Genomic DNA, 17,186 nt, shown 5'->3' with positions numbered 1-17,186 from the left:
CCTGGCAATTGCAGCAGATATTTAAATAAGGCATGCACTAATACTTGGATAAAATCTTAAGTTATGCATTGAAGCTCCATATCTGGATGAAGTCTGGGGGGGGAGTGGGAAAACTAGAAGCACTACTACCAAGCAAGGAAAAATCTGCTATGGGCAATAGGCTACAAAGAGCTGCAGTTACAAGATTTGAAAAGTTTACTCCAAGCATTACTTGATAGAACTCTAAGCTTAGTAAGTTTGAAGATAACGACAATGGCTTCCCTTGATGATTTTTATTCATACAAACTGGATACAAGACATGCTCATATACAATAAAACCTGAACACTAGTTTGGGGTACTGCAATTTATAAGATAGCATATTCAAGGTCCATGATTCTAAAGTAACTAAAATACAAACTCTGTCTGCTCAAAGCATATTTCTCCAGAAGCTGAACATCCAGCCAAGCTTTTGGAACAATATGAAGCCACCACAGTTCACAGAGAGAGCTCCAGGGAAAAATGCTATCTAACAGCCTCTCCAGTTTCAGAAAGGGGCTAAAGATACTAGGTCAGGGGTTCCCAACCCCTGGGCCATGGTTTTGCTGGTTTGGCTGCCAGTCCGCAGGAGGGTTGGCTGTCAGACCGGAAGTGACCATGGACTGGCAAACTGTGGCTTGGAAATGACCAGCATACCACATACTAGCAGCCAACCCTACAGAGTATAAAGAAGAGTTGGCTGCCTGCCCACAGTTTGCCAGTTCTCAGCATAAAAAGGTTGGGAACCCCTGTACTAGGTCAAGATACTAGATGTGGCTAGCACAATCAGTTCAGCTGAGATGAACTGGTTGCTCTCTGAACTGACTGTTCCATGAACGGTTCCGAAGTTTCGTAGTAGTATCATAAAAAGAATAAATTCATCGTACAACAAACTATTAAAAAGTATCATATAACACTCTTCAGGATCTCTGCAAGACAAATCACATACCATTGCTGTGTAATCCCTGAATCTGATGTTCACCGGTATGTTTCCAAGTAGCAAAATTGCAAGCTGCATTTTGACTGAATATTGTATTGTAGGTTTTCACTTTATGGAAACATGGTCGCTTCTCTGGAGATTTTGCTCCCAGTAGATGACTGTCCTTACGGTTTAAACCAGGAAGCTCCTAGATGCACAAATAAAACTTTGTGATTCTTTCAAGAAAATGCTCATTTCAAGAAACTGACAGTTAATTCTCCAAAATGAAACTAATTCTAAAGACCCTACATGTTGCAGGTCATCACTGTAAAATAAATGTGCCTCACCTTCATTCTTTAGCTTAATGAAAACTAAGAGACTCATTCAGCCTACAAAATTCAGTGTTGTCCACTACGGCTGTGCGAAGCTTTGGACTGTGCTTCGGATCCGGAGAAGATTCGGATGCTTTGGTGTCTGAAGCAGCATGTCTGGATTGAAGCGCTGGCTTCTTTAGGCTTTCTGAAGCGATTCAAAGCTTCTGAACCACTTCAGAGATCAGGCTTTAGGGTATAATGGGGAAATCAATGAAATACCTATAACTTTGTTGGTTTTTGTCTGATTTGGATGAAACTTGCAGGGGTGGTAGCCTCTGCTGAGAGCATGAAGCCTGCCAAGTTTCAGCAAGATAGCTGCAGGGGTTTGGGGGAACTAGTAGCTACTAGATAAAACAAGTTAATTAGCAAGGATTAACACCTACAAAAACACAGAGTAAGGAAAGGAAATAATCAATACAGACAATCAACTGCCCCCAAGACAGTTAGTTGCGCAAGCACCCATGTCATGAGTTTTGCCTGTCAGCAGCTAGAGGTGCAGGGCCCCAGAACCCCTGCACCTATCTCCTCGACAGCTGGCAGGCTTTGCGGCTGCAGCAGAGGCTAGCAGGCCTGCAGCTTTCACCCTGCTGCGCCTTAAACACACACAGTGTCACTCAAGTCATGAGTTCTGCTTGTCTGCAGCTTGAGGTGCAGTTTCCCCCAAACCCCTGCACTTATCTCCTTGAAACTTGGCAGGCTTTGTGGCCTCAGCAGGGGCCACCATCCCTGCAGTTTTCACCCCCGTGATGTAACATAGACATGACATGAGTCTGCTTTCAAGAATTCGGGGTGCAGTTCCCCCCAAACCCCTGCACCTATCTTCTTGAAACTTGGCAGGCTTCATGCTCTCAGCAGAGGCTGCCACCCCTGCAAGTTTCATCCAAATCAGACAAAAAATAACGTTATAGATATTTCATTGATTCCCCATTATATCCTATGGCCGGATCTCCGGAGCTGCTTTGGCCAAGTTGAAGCAGGAAACCGATATGGAGCTCCAGATCGGATCCCTGGCATCTGAAGCAGCCGGATCCGAAGCCAAATCGAATAGCTGCTTATTCACATAGGCCTATTGTCCGCAGGTATTATGCTTCTAGAACACATGCACTGTATGCGAGTTAGACCCTAAACCACTGGTTCTCAATGTTTTTAAGCTCAAGACACCTCAAAAAATTCCAGCCCTTTAGTTTTCACTTGTTTTTTGACTCCAGAAAACTAGCAGAGCAATTCTTGTGTTGCAAAGAACTCAGAAAGAGCACAACAGCTCAGGATGTTTTTGACACTATGGATTCCTCTTTGAAATCTCTTGAGTTTCTTGTGCATATCTGTACACCTAACAGTGCTAATAGAATGGCACCCTGCAACACCTTGAAAGGATCTCAAGGCACCTCAGGATGCCATGGTACCCTAGTTGAGAACCGTTGCTCTATTTTTGGCCAGCAGTACATGTTGGGCCTACACCTGTGGAGTGAGCTAGAGATGACCTCAACCATAGGAAGTGGCTTACTTCAGTTTCTCAGTCCAGAATCTAGATGTTACAGGATCCCACTGCAGCAAGAGTGTATGGGTCACAGAACACATATGGTCAAAACATCTCAAAGAACCACAGTTACTGTGGGATAAGCCATCATTTTGACTTCTTTGAGTCAGTCCTTATGTAGGAAGAAAATCCTCAAAGACTATAAGATAGATGGAAAATACTAGTCTCAGGTATACTTATAATGAAAAAACTGCAATCACATAGAATCAATGAGTCGGGAGGGACCTAGACAGATCAAGTCTGACCCCCTGCCATGGGCAGAAATGAGCACGGGGGGTGGGAAGGCACGTGCAACCTGCCTTTTCCTTGGTTGGACTAAAGTGTAGGAAAGGAAATAAATTGAACCAAGTTGCTTATTTGCTTACATTGAGACAAGTGAGAGTGTTAGTATACTGCTAGAGCTGGGTAGGCAACCCTTGGCATGTGCGCCAGACTGTGGTATGCAAAGGCATTTTGCTTGGCATGCGCACCATGAGGCAGACAGTGAGGAAGTAGCTCGGCCTGTGCTGCCACAACAAGGATCAGGCCTCTCAGAGCTCCTCACCACCCACACCTGGCACACCAAAATCTTAGAAGTCAAGGTTGTGGGTGTTTTTGGCACTCTGCCCAAAAGCACTGCCCCCCTCTCCTGTACCAGAGGATTAAAAGGAGAGTACATTGGTTTGAACACATTATGTTCCCAAGGAGGAGGAAGCTCTTGGATAGGAGAAAAGCTTGAATGTAATCTTTAAGATGCTATGCTACCACAAAGCATAAGAAAACAGTATGAGACTTTAAGGGGTATCAGGGATTTGAGGACCTGATTTCATTGCCAGATATGCTCTAACAGAAACGAACAGCCCTAAGCTCTTTAGCGTTTAAAGACCATGGAAAAATAGCTGGAATCTGGCAGCCTATAAAGTGATGTTGCTCTTCTCAAACAGATAATTTCTTGGCTTTGTGCATGGGTGTGGCAAACTTCTTTTTTTTCAACTAGTATTTTCTGGACATCCGCAAAAACCAGCTCTTTCCACTGGTTGTTTGTCAGCCACCACCTACCCTCTGAGACGCAGCAAATCTGAGTTTGGCTACAGAACGTTTCTGTGGCACTTATGGGCACAAAATAATTAAGAGTTAAAATTTTTCCTCCATCCTCAGGCATCTTGACTGTGTGCGTCATGCAGTAAAACAGGGCCTTAAACAATTTGTAGCAATTAGAGTATGCTTCAGTTACTATCACATCATTAGGGAAGGAGGAAATAACTGTCAGGGCTTTTCCAAAAATGGATGCTGGATATGGAAAAATACTATTCTCTTACTTTTGTTTTGAGAAGCTCAGATTTGTTTGGAACGTCATAAGCATGTGGATCATTTTCTCTGCAACTGCTTTCAGCTCCAACAGCGTCCATAAGGCTGCTTCCACACGTCTGTGTATTATAGCCACTGTCCACCTTGAAACAAAGCTAAATATTAGAATGCTATGTACTTTATTTCAAATAAAGCTCATTTATTTCTTCTACAATATTTGATATATTTTACATTTGAACAGCACATATAGTTAATCTGAATGTGTCAGTGATTACACAACTTAACTCACCACTGAAATACAACCTGAAATGCTACATGACAGCTGTTTATCAATATACTGTAACAGTCCTAAAAGGTTTAACCTCCAGCTCAAACTTCAAGGAGATATTCAACAAATGCATCGGAAGTACACCAGAGTTGCAATAAAATTCCACTGAGCTATGACCATTAATAGCATCAGCATCTTCAGATGAATAGTGCCCCCATACCACACTGGATTAGTCTGAATCAAAACCATCTAGCTGAATTACTACCTCCCCCACCTCTAGCAAACTTGCTAAAGGTTGAACGCAGTTGATTTGGCTAGACATTAAAGATTGATTTTTTTACAAAATAAAACAAGTGTAGGCTTAACAATAAAACGGAAATATCTATTCATGAATTGTAAAGCAAAAGAAGGCCAACTGGTAACATGTTCTTTCCAATTACTAATGAATCTACTGCAACAAGAGCCAGAATGCTAGTTTTGGATTAACCTAAATTTATCAGTTAGCAAAAAAAAATGATAGTCTCTGAAGTTGTTGTATTTCTGGTCACAAGGAAAGAAAAAGAAATAGAGTCTTATATTTCAACATTCGGTCCCATTCAATAAGAGATGACAGCTTCAGAATAGGAACCAAACGTGTGAACACAAAAAGATAATTTGGGTTATAACAAAACCAGAAGAATTTTACCTGAATACTACTGCTGTCACAAGGAATTGCACTGCTTTCTGCAAGAGGTGACATGAACATGTGAGAACTTTCAATACTGAAGGTAATTCCTGTCATGAAGCTTGTCATTGGCATATTGCTATTACCAACCGTTTCCTTTACCCAAGCGTTCTCATCTGACACCTCAATTGGGTCGACCATATCTACAGTATTATTTTCCTTTGACCCTTCTATCTCCTGCAACGATGACAGTCCTTGCTCACAAGCTTCAGAGAGATCTGGTGCAATGGATACAGTGGCCACAACCAAATGTGTGCCATGGGCAAAAGTATCACCATCTTGGTGTCGTAGATTTATTGAATTTTCCATTTTTGGAAACAGGCCTTCTGCTGGTGGGGCATTTTCCTTATTATCTTCCTCTTGATTGTGATTTTCAAGTGTAATTGGTATCCTAATGAGGGAGGTCTGATATTGTGCAGTCCCTTTGCATGCTCCAAGTTTCATAGAAGAGCAATTTTTAATTGGAGAACAGCCATCTATATAAGGACTCCTAGTATTGGGAGATGTCCTCATGTTTGATTTTGATGAAGAAGGAACATCAGGAGAACGAAACATAAACTTCCTTTGTTCTGTCCGTGATAGAAATAAAAATAAACCAATCTATTAGATATTACATAGAAGAAAACCTGACATTTTCTTAACTAGAAATATGACAACTGAACTAGATGGTACACAAGGAGAGCATTATCTTCAAACAATGCTATCTCCAAAAGAAATCAATATTCCTTTTGAAAGAAAGATTCTCAAAAGTTTTACTTACCACATATTATTATTAACAAAGGTGGTTAGCCATTAGTCTGAAATTAGGTAGAAAGTAGGTCTGGGTGGCACATTAAAGACTAACAAGTTCAGAGAAGTATAGGCTTTCATATGCAGCAATTTACTTCAACAGGGACAGACATTACACATAAACTGGTTTAAGTAATCAGAAACTGCCTTAAACCTGGAAGAGAATATAAGTTCAGTGCAGATAAACCAGTTTCAAAATGGCTGAAACTGGTTTGAGATAAACCTGGTTGAATGTAGTATCAGACTTAACTGATTTGGGTCATACCAGTTTATGCAATGTCCCCTTCCAGGTTCAAGTTAAACCAGAGTCCCCCCAGAGCATCCCAGATGCTTTGCAGCCCTGGGCTGGGCTAGGCTGTGCTCTCTGCTCCAGAGAACAGGGTGGCTCCACCCCTTCTCTCCCTAGCCAGAGCTCTGTCTGGCTTCCCTCACTACTCAAGCAGGGATTCCCCACCATCCATGCTGTGGGAGCTGGAACCCAGCCCGTGGCCCTTAGGCATGTGGTATGCTAGCCAATGCTGGGGGGGAGGGGGAGTGTCCACTTTAACTGGGACAGGACAAAGGCAGACAGAACAGTGTCCACTTCGGACAGGAGTTCTCAAACTGTGGGTCATGACCCCCTGGGGGTTTGTGAGCAACTTAAAAGGGGGTTGCAAACTTCCAAGAGGATGTGCATGGCAGCGCAGGGAGGCAGTGCATGGAGTGGTGGATGGCGGCAGCAGCTGCCACATGTGAGCTCCCCATCCCCCGCCATTGCCATCCAGCACTCAGGATCACAGTATCACAAAGTTTGAGAACCCCTGACTTAGGACTTTTTCAAGCTAAAAAAAAAAAAATCAACAAGTCAGCTCGTAACGTCCCTCCTTGGAAAACACTGTTAAGAAGAGCTTGAACTCATGAGAGAGGATTTTGTTTTGCTGATGAGCTGATAAACACTGTGGTTTTATCAGACTCCTGCTGGTTTGCAGCCTTGTCAGGCTGGCAGACACAAAGAGGGAGATTGAAAAGCTCAGTACCATCAACAGATGTATGCACTGCACACTCCCTCTTTGTCTCAGAGTGCTAGCCTGGGGCTGGGGTCTGGCAACACTCCGGCCCCTTGAGCAGCAAGTTGGGGAAAAGCCAGAGACGGTGCAGGCCAGGGTAGGGGTTTAAACCCCTCATAATCAGAGCATCCTGCTGGGGCCTGGCCACACCCCACCTCAGCTCAGCACTATAGAGGGAAAGGAAGGGCTGCTCTAGTGCCCCCTGGCTTCTAGCCTGAGCCACTGCAGGCATGTGCCTGCATTTCTGGAATGAAAAGGAAATGTCTATCCACGTCCAAATCAGTTCAAGCTTTGCAGGTTAGACGAACCTGCAAAGACTGAATCAATTCAAGCTTAGGCTTTTTGAATGTCTGTCCCTAGCCCAGCAGATGCTAGGAATCAACTAGCATTCGTTGCGTTTGATGAAGTAGGTTGCTGTCTATGAAAACACACACTTCCTCTGAATTAGTCTAAGATGTCACCTTGCTCCATCAAGAAGTACATTCTACGTTATACTTCATTTTCATAGATGCAATTTAATATCCAACTCTAACTAAAGATTTGCTTTCCATGGCCTGTCTGTTACAGCACAGAGAGAATACCAAATAGCTTCCAAAATAAATTGGTCTTTGTTCAAAATGTTCTAATATAGTACAATAATACAAAATCATGTTTTTTTTTATTTTAACTATATGCATTAAATGTGTTAAAAAGAAAGCTGTAAAATATAACATACAATATATATATATTTTACAGAATATTTGGGGTAAAATAATTAACAAAACTTTTTACAATCAGGCCTAAAATTGAAGTAGCTTTGGAATCATTATACATAGATATATCAAACTATCACACAGCAAATCAGTTCTAAATCACTTACGCAAGTGGCCCGAGTCCTTCCAGAGTATAAATAACATCAAGTGCCAAATTACAAGCAATCGGGGTGTCTTATTATAATAAGCATCTCTTGGTCTCTAAATCAGTAATTTATTTCATTTCAAATCAAATCATCTTTGGGGAACCAAGCTCAAATTTAAGGGATTACTGATTAATAGTTATCATTCTAGTCCCAACTTTTAATTAAGTTACAATCCTGATTACCCATATTTGTTTTTGACATATAGCTTCAAAAGAAAGTCCCTCCTCAGATCAGATCAATCCCTCGCAGACTCTTTCCTTTCATGAGGCTTCATTATTCTTTTTTCCACAAGTTTATTTTTTGTGCTTTAAATTTATATTCAGGTTAACAGTTTTTATATTTAACATGCTTTACTTCTAAATTTAGGATTGGCCATACCAGAGGAGATCGCTAGTCTATGAGTCTGGTATCCTGTCCCTAGATGGGGACAAATTTACCACTAAAATAAAAACATTTTCAGACAAAAAAATACAAGTTACATGAAAGGAATCTGCATATACAGTTAAACTGTACCTGACAGTGGTGTCTTTCTTATCTGAAAAGCAATTGGAGAAAAAGTAGGAGAAGCAGTATTTGCAGGGGACTTCTCTGGAAATGTGGGACTGGTTATGCTCCCAAGACTATATGCCCTTGTACCTCCCTGGATAGGACTTGAGGAAAACTGACCCTTTAAAACAAAGAATAAGCATAGCATAACTTTACATTAATATACAGGTGAGAAACCGCCCCCCCCCCCCCGTTTTTTTAAAAAAGGGGGGGGGGGGGGGAAAATTTTCCCCCAGTGGCCGATTTTTTAAAAAGGGGGGGGGGGGAGGGGGGGGAAAAATTTCCCCCCCTGGTGCATTTTTTTTAAAAGAGGGGGGGGGGGGGGGAAAATTTTCCCCCCCCCCCCCCCGATCTTTGAAATACATGGCACTAGTGAGGAAATTTCTACCCCTGCTTCGCTGACGCTCACACCCTTGAACAGAGTTGCTTGAACATATATGTTCATAGCATATATATATATGTTCAAGCAACTCTGTTCAAGGGTGTGAGCATCAGTGAAGCAGGGGTAGAAATTTCCTATATATGTTCAGATTATATATATATATAAAATCTGAAAAAAGTCAATTCATAAGCCAGCCAAAAGAAATCCTTCCCCTGGAAGGGGCAGTAGAAGAAGTGTTTTCTTCTAATGCCAGGTTTCCACTAGGTGTACTTTTGCCAGTATAGCTCTACAATCCTATTTTATTGGCAGGGTTCCTAATTGTAAATACATTTTATATTAGCTAATCTACACTTCTGCCAAAATGGTTTCTCCCCCACCACCCCCATCTTCAAACTATGCTATACCAAGTGAAAAATAGTTTTCCTGGTATGACTTCTCTTGTGGCACAGCTCTGTCAGTCAAATCACTCCTTCCCACCAAAATACAGGAAACATTTGTAGTGTAAGCTTGGATTCAGTTTCAAGCTATATTTGGACATTTCAGAATAGAGCTGGACTGCTTCATTGGGAGCAAAGGAAAACAGCAAACACTTGCCATTATTTCCATAATTATGATCTTATATGCAATAGTTTTTCACATGCAGTCATCTAGTACAGTATGAACCTTGCCAGTTCATTTACAGTGAGCTTGTGTTGGACTTTCAAGATGTATTGTGTTCTGCATTTCCCAGCTCTGAAAAGATCACATGACACTAAGCATGGCAGTTTTATTGCTCAACACTGTCCTTTCCAGTGCTTTCTTTACCCTAAAGGGAAAAAACAAGGTTCATACAGGACTCAAGTCCTGAATTATTTCATGTGTGACTAACTTTTTCATGGAAGTCCAGAGTCCCTGGATAATTAGGTTTATGACAAACACATGTCAAAACCTGGTTGAGAAGTAATTTTTATTAGATTATTACACCTTTTATTGACTCTCAGAGAATTAACACCTGTTACAGAGTCAGCTACTTATTCTTTCAATTCAAAATTTAAAAAAAAGCTTCTAATCTTCATCTGAGACTTCAGATTTCTCTGAAAATCCAGGGAAGATATTTTATATTCTCAAGATTTCCAAAAAGTGGGGGATTTTTTTTCTTTCCAAACAGCAGCAGTTTTGACATACCGGATCATTTGGACCCTTCCAGAAAACAAATTTCCTGCTTTGCAGATTTGCTTTAAGTGAAAGCATCAGATTAGCTGTTTGTACTAAAGGACATTTTAAATACTAAACAGTCCTTGGATTCACATTTTTATTAAGCAATCTTCATGAATTTAGGGGGAAAAAAAGACAATGTTAATATATTCTCAACAATTAAAATACTTTTTGGATAGGGTATTCTGAACTAAATGATCCCATATCCATCACAAGATGCACATAGAATAAAATCACTTGCACACTTTCTCTTCAATATTGCTCAGATACAATCACTTCTCCACAAAGAAATATAGCTGCTTCACAATAAACACCAGATATACAACAATTCGATAGGTAGTAAAACAACAGCACAACACTGAAATTTGAAAATGAAGTTTTAGTTAGGCAGAATATCTATACCAAAGTGGAATTTGACTAGGACACTTTGGATTAACACACATCTTAGTCCAAAAATTGTAATCCAGTCTGTGAAATGTTATGAAGCACATATACTTCACTCACTTTACTTATACCAGCTAAATCAGTATGTACACAAAGAAAACGAACAAACTTCTTACTGAGCTAGATGTTTCTAGAGGGCTTCTGCACCGGACTGGAGATATATCTATTGAACAGAGCACTCCAAGTGATGGTGGCTGATTATTACATGGACTTTGCAAAGAAGGGGATAAACACTCAGATACACTTCCATTCTCCTCTAAAAATAATTTTCTTCTAAGTGATGAGGAACTAAGGTTTTCCTGAGACTGATCTGCAAATTCTTCAGTCTTAAAATAGTCCCCTAAAGATTAAAAAAAAAAAAAAAAAAAGTTTAATCAAGCCACCCAGTTTCACCTGTCTTCAGAAAAAGAATGCAAAAAAGAAGCCAGGACCCTACCTATAAACATCCCAGAACAACCAGTTTTAAAAAAACTGAAACTGTCAAAATACTGAAGGGACTACAAGACAACAGACAAGCAATGTAATAAAAACAAGTAAACTTCTCCCCTATAGTCACAGTTTTATGAAAATGTTATAACATTATTTTTCCTGTCTACAGAGGTTGAGCCAAAGAGATTAATTCAGTTCAGCCACATGTGTTAAGCTGTTTAGGCTTTGAGAACAACTGCCACTTTGAAACACCAAGATTTAGAGAAATCCAGGGTTCCAAATCATTCCAAGCAATCTCTTATTCCTCTTCCCTAGCTACCTCTCCCAAACTATGACAAAGTATTTAAGGTTATTGCACATTCTAGACACTTCAAAGATGAACAGACAGAAAGCAGCCAACAAAAAGCATGCAACTCCTTCAAAGGGAAGGATGAAAAATATCTGGGTAATTAAATAGTAATTTAGGATGTAGCCAATATTGCAAAGCAGAGAGCAAGTCAGATAAAGTTCAAAAGCCATATTCTTAAACTACATCAGGAACAGAAAATGGTCTCGAAGTGGAGAGCTCCTGTTCTCCCCTAAAAGGAGAGAGGAGAATAAATAAATCTATCCACTGAAGAGCAGAGATAATCTTGTTAACTGGCTGCCCTAAATCAAGTGATAGCTGGAATCTCCTCAACTTCCATCATTTAGGAGGCAGAGAGTAAGGAATGTGGCATGTGTGGTCCCTAAAGGACACTTCTGGTAAAAAAACAAAAATCCAAAAAAAACAACCTAACTCCTATAAAGAGGATGCATGAACTGCGATTTGCATGGCAAGAACATCTAAAGTACAAGTTACTGTAAAAGTAACTAACCTCTCTACTGAGAAATAGAAACAGTATTTCTGTTACTGTAAGCATATATCATTTGTAACCCTTTCGCTACCGTGCCTCCACCTGGCTGAACCATGTTCAGTTAAGATGAAAGATGCCACAAGACAAACCAAAGAAATGTTATCTTCCCTAAAATACTGGTACTCTGTATAACTGTTCAAAAGTAATTTATACACCAGCTTTCCAATAGACTATTCCTCTATTTCTAAACATCAAGCAAGAGATTTTCATTTTACACACTACTCATTAAAATTCAGTATGTGACATACCTAATATTTTTTCTAAGTTAAAGTCCACAGGCAAAGACAATACTGTTTGACAAGCAGCTGCAGGGAACAAAAACAGAATTAGCTTAGAGAATATTAAATCATTTATCTTGGTAAATTGCTTACAGTTGAAAATTACTTAAAAGTTAGAGTGAAAGCTTTACATAAATTAAGATAAAACAATCAACGTGAGAGCTCCCTGAACTAGCAATACTAAATACCGGAAAAAGCACATTCAGACCCAAAGGTAGGTGAGGACGTTACCATGCCTAGCCTTTCCTATTTGGAAGCAAAGACTTTGAGAAAAGGGGGTTAAAGACAAAAGGAAAATGGAATGATCTACAGAAGGCCTTGGGGGGGATTTCATGCAAAAATGGATGAAACACTTTAAAATGTTCCCCTTATATATCTTTCCAGAAAGAAGGAGAAAAAAAAGAATTCTTCAGTCTCATTTGATACGATCTAAGCACATTACTCTGCAAACAAATCACTTTGAAGGAAAATTGGACTAAGTTTAAAAACTGCTCGACTATACTCAAAACATTTCTATGAACAATGCTACAGAAAGATTCTGTAGCTTAACACAAGGCTCTTAGCCTAGTAGACACTTCTTCCCTTCTAAAAAAAGGTAGCAAAAGACCTTTTTACGCAATACAAGTCAGTCAGTTTGCAATTTGAGTTTCAAAGAACAAGCAAGCATACTCCAACATGCTTACTCCTATAGAAAAAGTAACACAACTATCTAACTGTATCAAAGTCAAATACTTTTTTTTTAAGGAAAAAAAAAAAGTACAGTTAACATTAAAAAAGGCTTATTTATGATTATCTGTTCATTTTTCATTTCATACCAACCATTGTTTTTTCCAGATTGCACAGTTAACTGTCTTCCGATTGGTGAAATGTTGCTTAGATCTATACCTGAAAAATAACATTGCAAAAGTAACAAACAAATGAGAAATCAGTTTCAGCTTAAGGTCAAACTTTTTACAATTCTGAAACATAATAGCAGTATTGTAAAAATATAGTGGGCAACTGCATTGAGGAATTTCTCAAAAATGCTTCGTGTATTTACAGAGTTTTTGGTTGTAGTCGTGTTGGTCTTAAGGACATAGGCAGGCAAGGTTCTTTGAGTAGATGTGATATCTTTTATTAGAACGGGTAGGTAATTATTTTGGGCAGAGGGCCGCTTACCCAGTTTTGGCAGGCTGTCAAGGGCTGCATGGGTAGACCCACCCCTTGACAGGTGCCCCGCTCCCTGGTTACCGTCCTGGGACCAATGTCCCAATATCTTGGGACCAATGTCTCAAGGCCAACACTGGTGGGGGTCTGTGGAGCCAGGCTGGGCTGCACCAGCAGGAAGAGGGTGGAGCTGGCCCAGCTCCACAGAGCCCCTCCCAGCTGGGACCCCGCGCTCCTGCCACCAGAACACCAGTGTAGGCCTCTGGCTCCTGCACCCACTCACACCCAGTGTCCCCCAGCCCCGCGATACAGGTGGGGGACAGCGCACAGCCCCGACCCCCTGCTCGCCGGCAGGGAAGAAGGTAGTACTGAGCACGGGGAAAAGCGGCGCCTCACCCGCCCCATGGCCAGCCCTCCCTGCTGCAGGAGCTCACAGCCCATGCAGGGCTGTCTGGAGCAGGCACAGGCAGCCCCACACGCATTGCAAGCAGCTACAGTGTGGGGCACCGGCCATGGTGCGAGCGAGGGAGGGGCCGCTTTTCCCAGCGCTCAGCTTGTAACCCAGCCCTGGGCTCCAAGTTGGCTCTGAGCTTGCCCAGTGGCAGCAGCTGCGGCCTCCCCATTTGCTGCGCCAGGCAGTGTTGGCTGCTGCTGCCCACCTGGAGCTCACACACTGAGCAGCCCAGAGACGGCAGTGGCAAACACTTCCCAGTGCGGCAAGCAGGGGGGCTGCAGCTGCTGTCACCACGCACAGCCCCAATGGGTGAGGCCAGAGCCAGGGTGGGGCCCAGGCTGGCAGTGGGGCTGGGTTACAAGGTGATGCTGAGCGGGGGGCAGGGGGGGAAGAGGGAGAGCCAGAAGAAGGTTATAGTTATTGCTGGTCAGAAGTACTTCAGTTTCTCCATGTGAAAAAGCAGCTCCACCAAAATCAAAAGGCGTAAAATTAGACTGATTTTGAAAAAAAATTTAAAATGCATTTTTGGAAGGTAGGATTGGAAGGGGTCGTCCTCAGTCACAAAGTCCAGTCTCCTGCTACACTACAAAATCTCTGGTTAAACCTATGAACAAGGGGACTGCCCATGCCCTTGTCATTGAAACAGAAAGAATGAAGACTTTACTGAAAATATCTGACAGACCAGAAACTAAAAGAGTATGGTTAGAATCAAATTCATAGTAATGTGAGAGGCAGTGGGCAAAACCTACTTCAAACGCAAAATTTACATTCCCCACAAACTCAGGTTGTCAGTAATTCCCCAACTCCCACAAGGCTTCCTAAAACTGAAACATACATGCATTCATTGTGCAAAACAACTACAGCTGATAAAGACAGTGGTAGAAGATCTCAAAATGTATTCTAGCAGATACTTTTCAAAATGTATGTGCGCACACATGCACACTGTACCTCCCCTCCCCAAACCCCACTTACATTTAGTTGAATGAAACTGGGAAACTTGCTTCCCTTCAGGATCAGTCCAAGGAGAGGGAACTATAAGCCTTTTGGTGAAAAACTAGAGGGGGAAATGAAACAAAAATCATACATTCTCCCAAACCAAATTGGGATTTTATAGATTCATACCTCAACCAAATAAGATACATGTCTTAAATTTGAGTTATGCACGTTATTTAAAAACCTCAGTTTTTCTTGAAACAAATGATAGTTCTCAGTCATGTTTTTAATAGCCTTCACTGAGGTAAAGTCCAAGGTAACCTACTTATTTAATGAATATGATACAACACATCTTACGAGCGTTCCAGCTACTGAATAAGGGGGAAGCACTACCATCATCTCTAACAGTCACATTTTAAAAGAAAAGAGTAATCCATTGCCAGTTTTTTGAAAGAAAGGTTCTAAGCAGCTACCTTCTGCTGCGGACTCAGGATCATGACTTTCAAGTGTGAGTAAAGCAGCTAGTTAAGCCCTGAAAAGCAGCTAGATTTAACAGTCAGACCAAGCATCAGCATTTTCTACAGGCCAACTTAGGCTGCTCCCTGGTCAACATGATGGTGTTCGTAAATCCTACTTAGAAGCATCTAGCTATTCCCCATGCACTGCAATACAGAGCCTAATTTAGGATGACATGTTTGTGAGAAGTTTCCATAACTAGAAATCTTTCTGGGAGACGGAGGATACAGGCATTCAGTCTGCAGCTACTTGCCCCACTTCTACTCCTACTGCTCTCCACACCTTCACTAGATCAGCATGATCCCAGTCTGGGGAAGCCATGGGAACCAGCAGCAGTTCAATCTTCATGGTCCCCAAGAGGACTCAAGCCACAAGGAAAGATTCCTTGCACCTTCTCCAGACCAGGTATCTGGAAGAGCAAGGAGCAGTAGGGCAAACCACCCAACCCATTCAGTCTGGGAAAAATGGAGGGAGCATTGTCGTACTGGCAAAAGAGCTTCTCTTGCAAAGAAGATCATTTAAGTGTTGACCTAGTTTTTCCTGGGACATATTTCCTAAAGGAAAAATTAAAAGTTTGTATGTTCATAGTTTCTCCTGAGAGAGCAGGAATTGTCCCCATAGAAATATAACACCTGTACATGGCCTATGTAATCCAGACATGTCAAAATAAAATACTGCAACACGGTCTCACGGGTTTGGGCTTAAGTGAATAGCAGATTTTCCTAATGAGATATACGACATCAAGGGCTTGCTTCATCTCAGACCATTACTACATGGCGCAAGTCCAACATCTCATTGTCTTCTGAACCTTTACACAAAAGTATTTTTAACTTGGAAATGCATTAAGATGTCTCAAATAAGGCAGGCAAAGATATCACCTCCTCTCTTTTTCTTCTTTGCGCATTAAGTTTTGATAATCAGCATCACCAATCTTAAGTTTATATGACTTGTTGCACACAAAAACATCTTTTTTAAAAAAAAAAAAGTTTGTTTCTGTGTCACTCCATGAAGGTTTTCCTTTTCTTTTAAATGTTCTCAATCTAAATGATATGGGCATAAAAGTGTACAACTAGAGGCATACTGTGTCTCTATTGCTGTGGCACCTCTCATTAGACCCAAGACACTCCTCAGAATATGCCAGTTCTTGGTTTTCACTTGTTTTTTGATTATGGAAATTAATAAAACAATTCTTCAATTACAAAGAACTCCAAAAGACCACAACCATTTTTGACACTATGAATTCCTATTTGAAATCTATGGAGTTATGTATAGGTGCTTGTTTCTATACACAATAAGGCTGCGCAGAACACCCGTGTTTCGTTTCAGTTTTGGCATTTTGGAGGAACAGCGTTTCGAATCAGTGTCCCATTTCATTTCAGCCGAAACTGTTTTGGAGCTGTTTTGGAATTTCGATGGTATTTTGGTGTTTCGGCCATAGGCTATAATGGGGAATCATAAAACTGCCCGTAACTTTGTCATTTTTAGCTTGATTCGGATTAAACTTGCAGGGATGCTAGCTCCTTCTGAGGCGATGAAGCCTGCTAAGTTTCAAGGAGATAGGTGCAGGGGTTTCTGGGAAACTGCACCTCAAGCTGTTCAAAGCAAAACTAGTATCCCTTGCCAGCAGCATGCTGTCATCCCACATGCAGATTCAGGGGCCCGCTCCCCCCAGGAGTCTGGCACAGCCTCGCAGCCCTCCTGGGGGTTGTGGCCCCCTGGATCTGTGTGCGGGATAACAGCAGGCTACCACTGCCAGCTGGAGCCAGCACCAGCACTGGGTTCTTCCCAGCACTCAGCACAGGCTGCCCTGGGCAGACTCGAGTGCTCGTGCTGGCCCCAGCTGGCAGCAACAGCATGCTGTCAACCACATGGCCCGTAGCCAGTGAGTGAGGAGCTTTAAAAAAAAGCCCTGCACTTACTGGCTCTGGCAGCGGTGACTGGGGCCTGAGGGCTTGTGGCAGAGCCCCTGCCCTGCGCAGTGTGGGGCAGTGGGGTATCGCCACCCCTACCTCACCTGGCATCCACACCATCACCATCACGTGGGTGCAACGCAGCTCAGCAGGGCGCTGCACACTGCCTAGGAGCTGGGGTGGATCAACCTGTCAGATGG

General features: G+C 41.9%; 1 protein-coding gene across 1 annotated transcript in view; it reads right to left on the bottom strand.

The window, feature by feature from the left end:
- Nucleotides 1-17,186, bottom strand: part of BORA (bora, aurora kinase A activator) — a 36,114-nt gene that overhangs the window by 4,118 nt on the left and 14,810 nt on the right. The window contains exons 5-12 of the mRNA XM_019525364.1: nucleotides 14,600-14,681; nucleotides 12,847-12,912; nucleotides 11,998-12,054; nucleotides 10,541-10,764; nucleotides 8,372-8,525; nucleotides 5,087-5,694; nucleotides 4,145-4,276; nucleotides 966-1,143 (exon numbers count right to left, since the gene is read on the bottom strand). Of these exons, the coding sequence (XP_019380909.1) occupies nucleotides 966-1,143; nucleotides 4,145-4,276; nucleotides 5,087-5,694; nucleotides 8,372-8,525; nucleotides 10,541-10,764; nucleotides 11,998-12,054; nucleotides 12,847-12,912; nucleotides 14,600-14,681 (1,501 nt within the window). The remainder of the gene's footprint in view (nucleotides 1-965; nucleotides 1,144-4,144; nucleotides 4,277-5,086; nucleotides 5,695-8,371; nucleotides 8,526-10,540; nucleotides 10,765-11,997; nucleotides 12,055-12,846; nucleotides 12,913-14,599; nucleotides 14,682-17,186) is intronic.

The sequence above is a fragment of the Gavialis gangeticus genome, unplaced genomic scaffold (genome assembly GCF_001723915.1).
Source record: "Gavialis gangeticus isolate Ggan-Ray unplaced genomic scaffold, GavGan_comp1, whole genome shotgun sequence".
Classification (NCBI taxonomy): domain Eukaryota; kingdom Metazoa; phylum Chordata; order Crocodylia; family Gavialidae; genus Gavialis; species Gavialis gangeticus.
The sequence above is the reverse complement of the archived record's forward strand: the minus strand, read 5'-3'. Positions and strand labels throughout refer to the sequence as shown.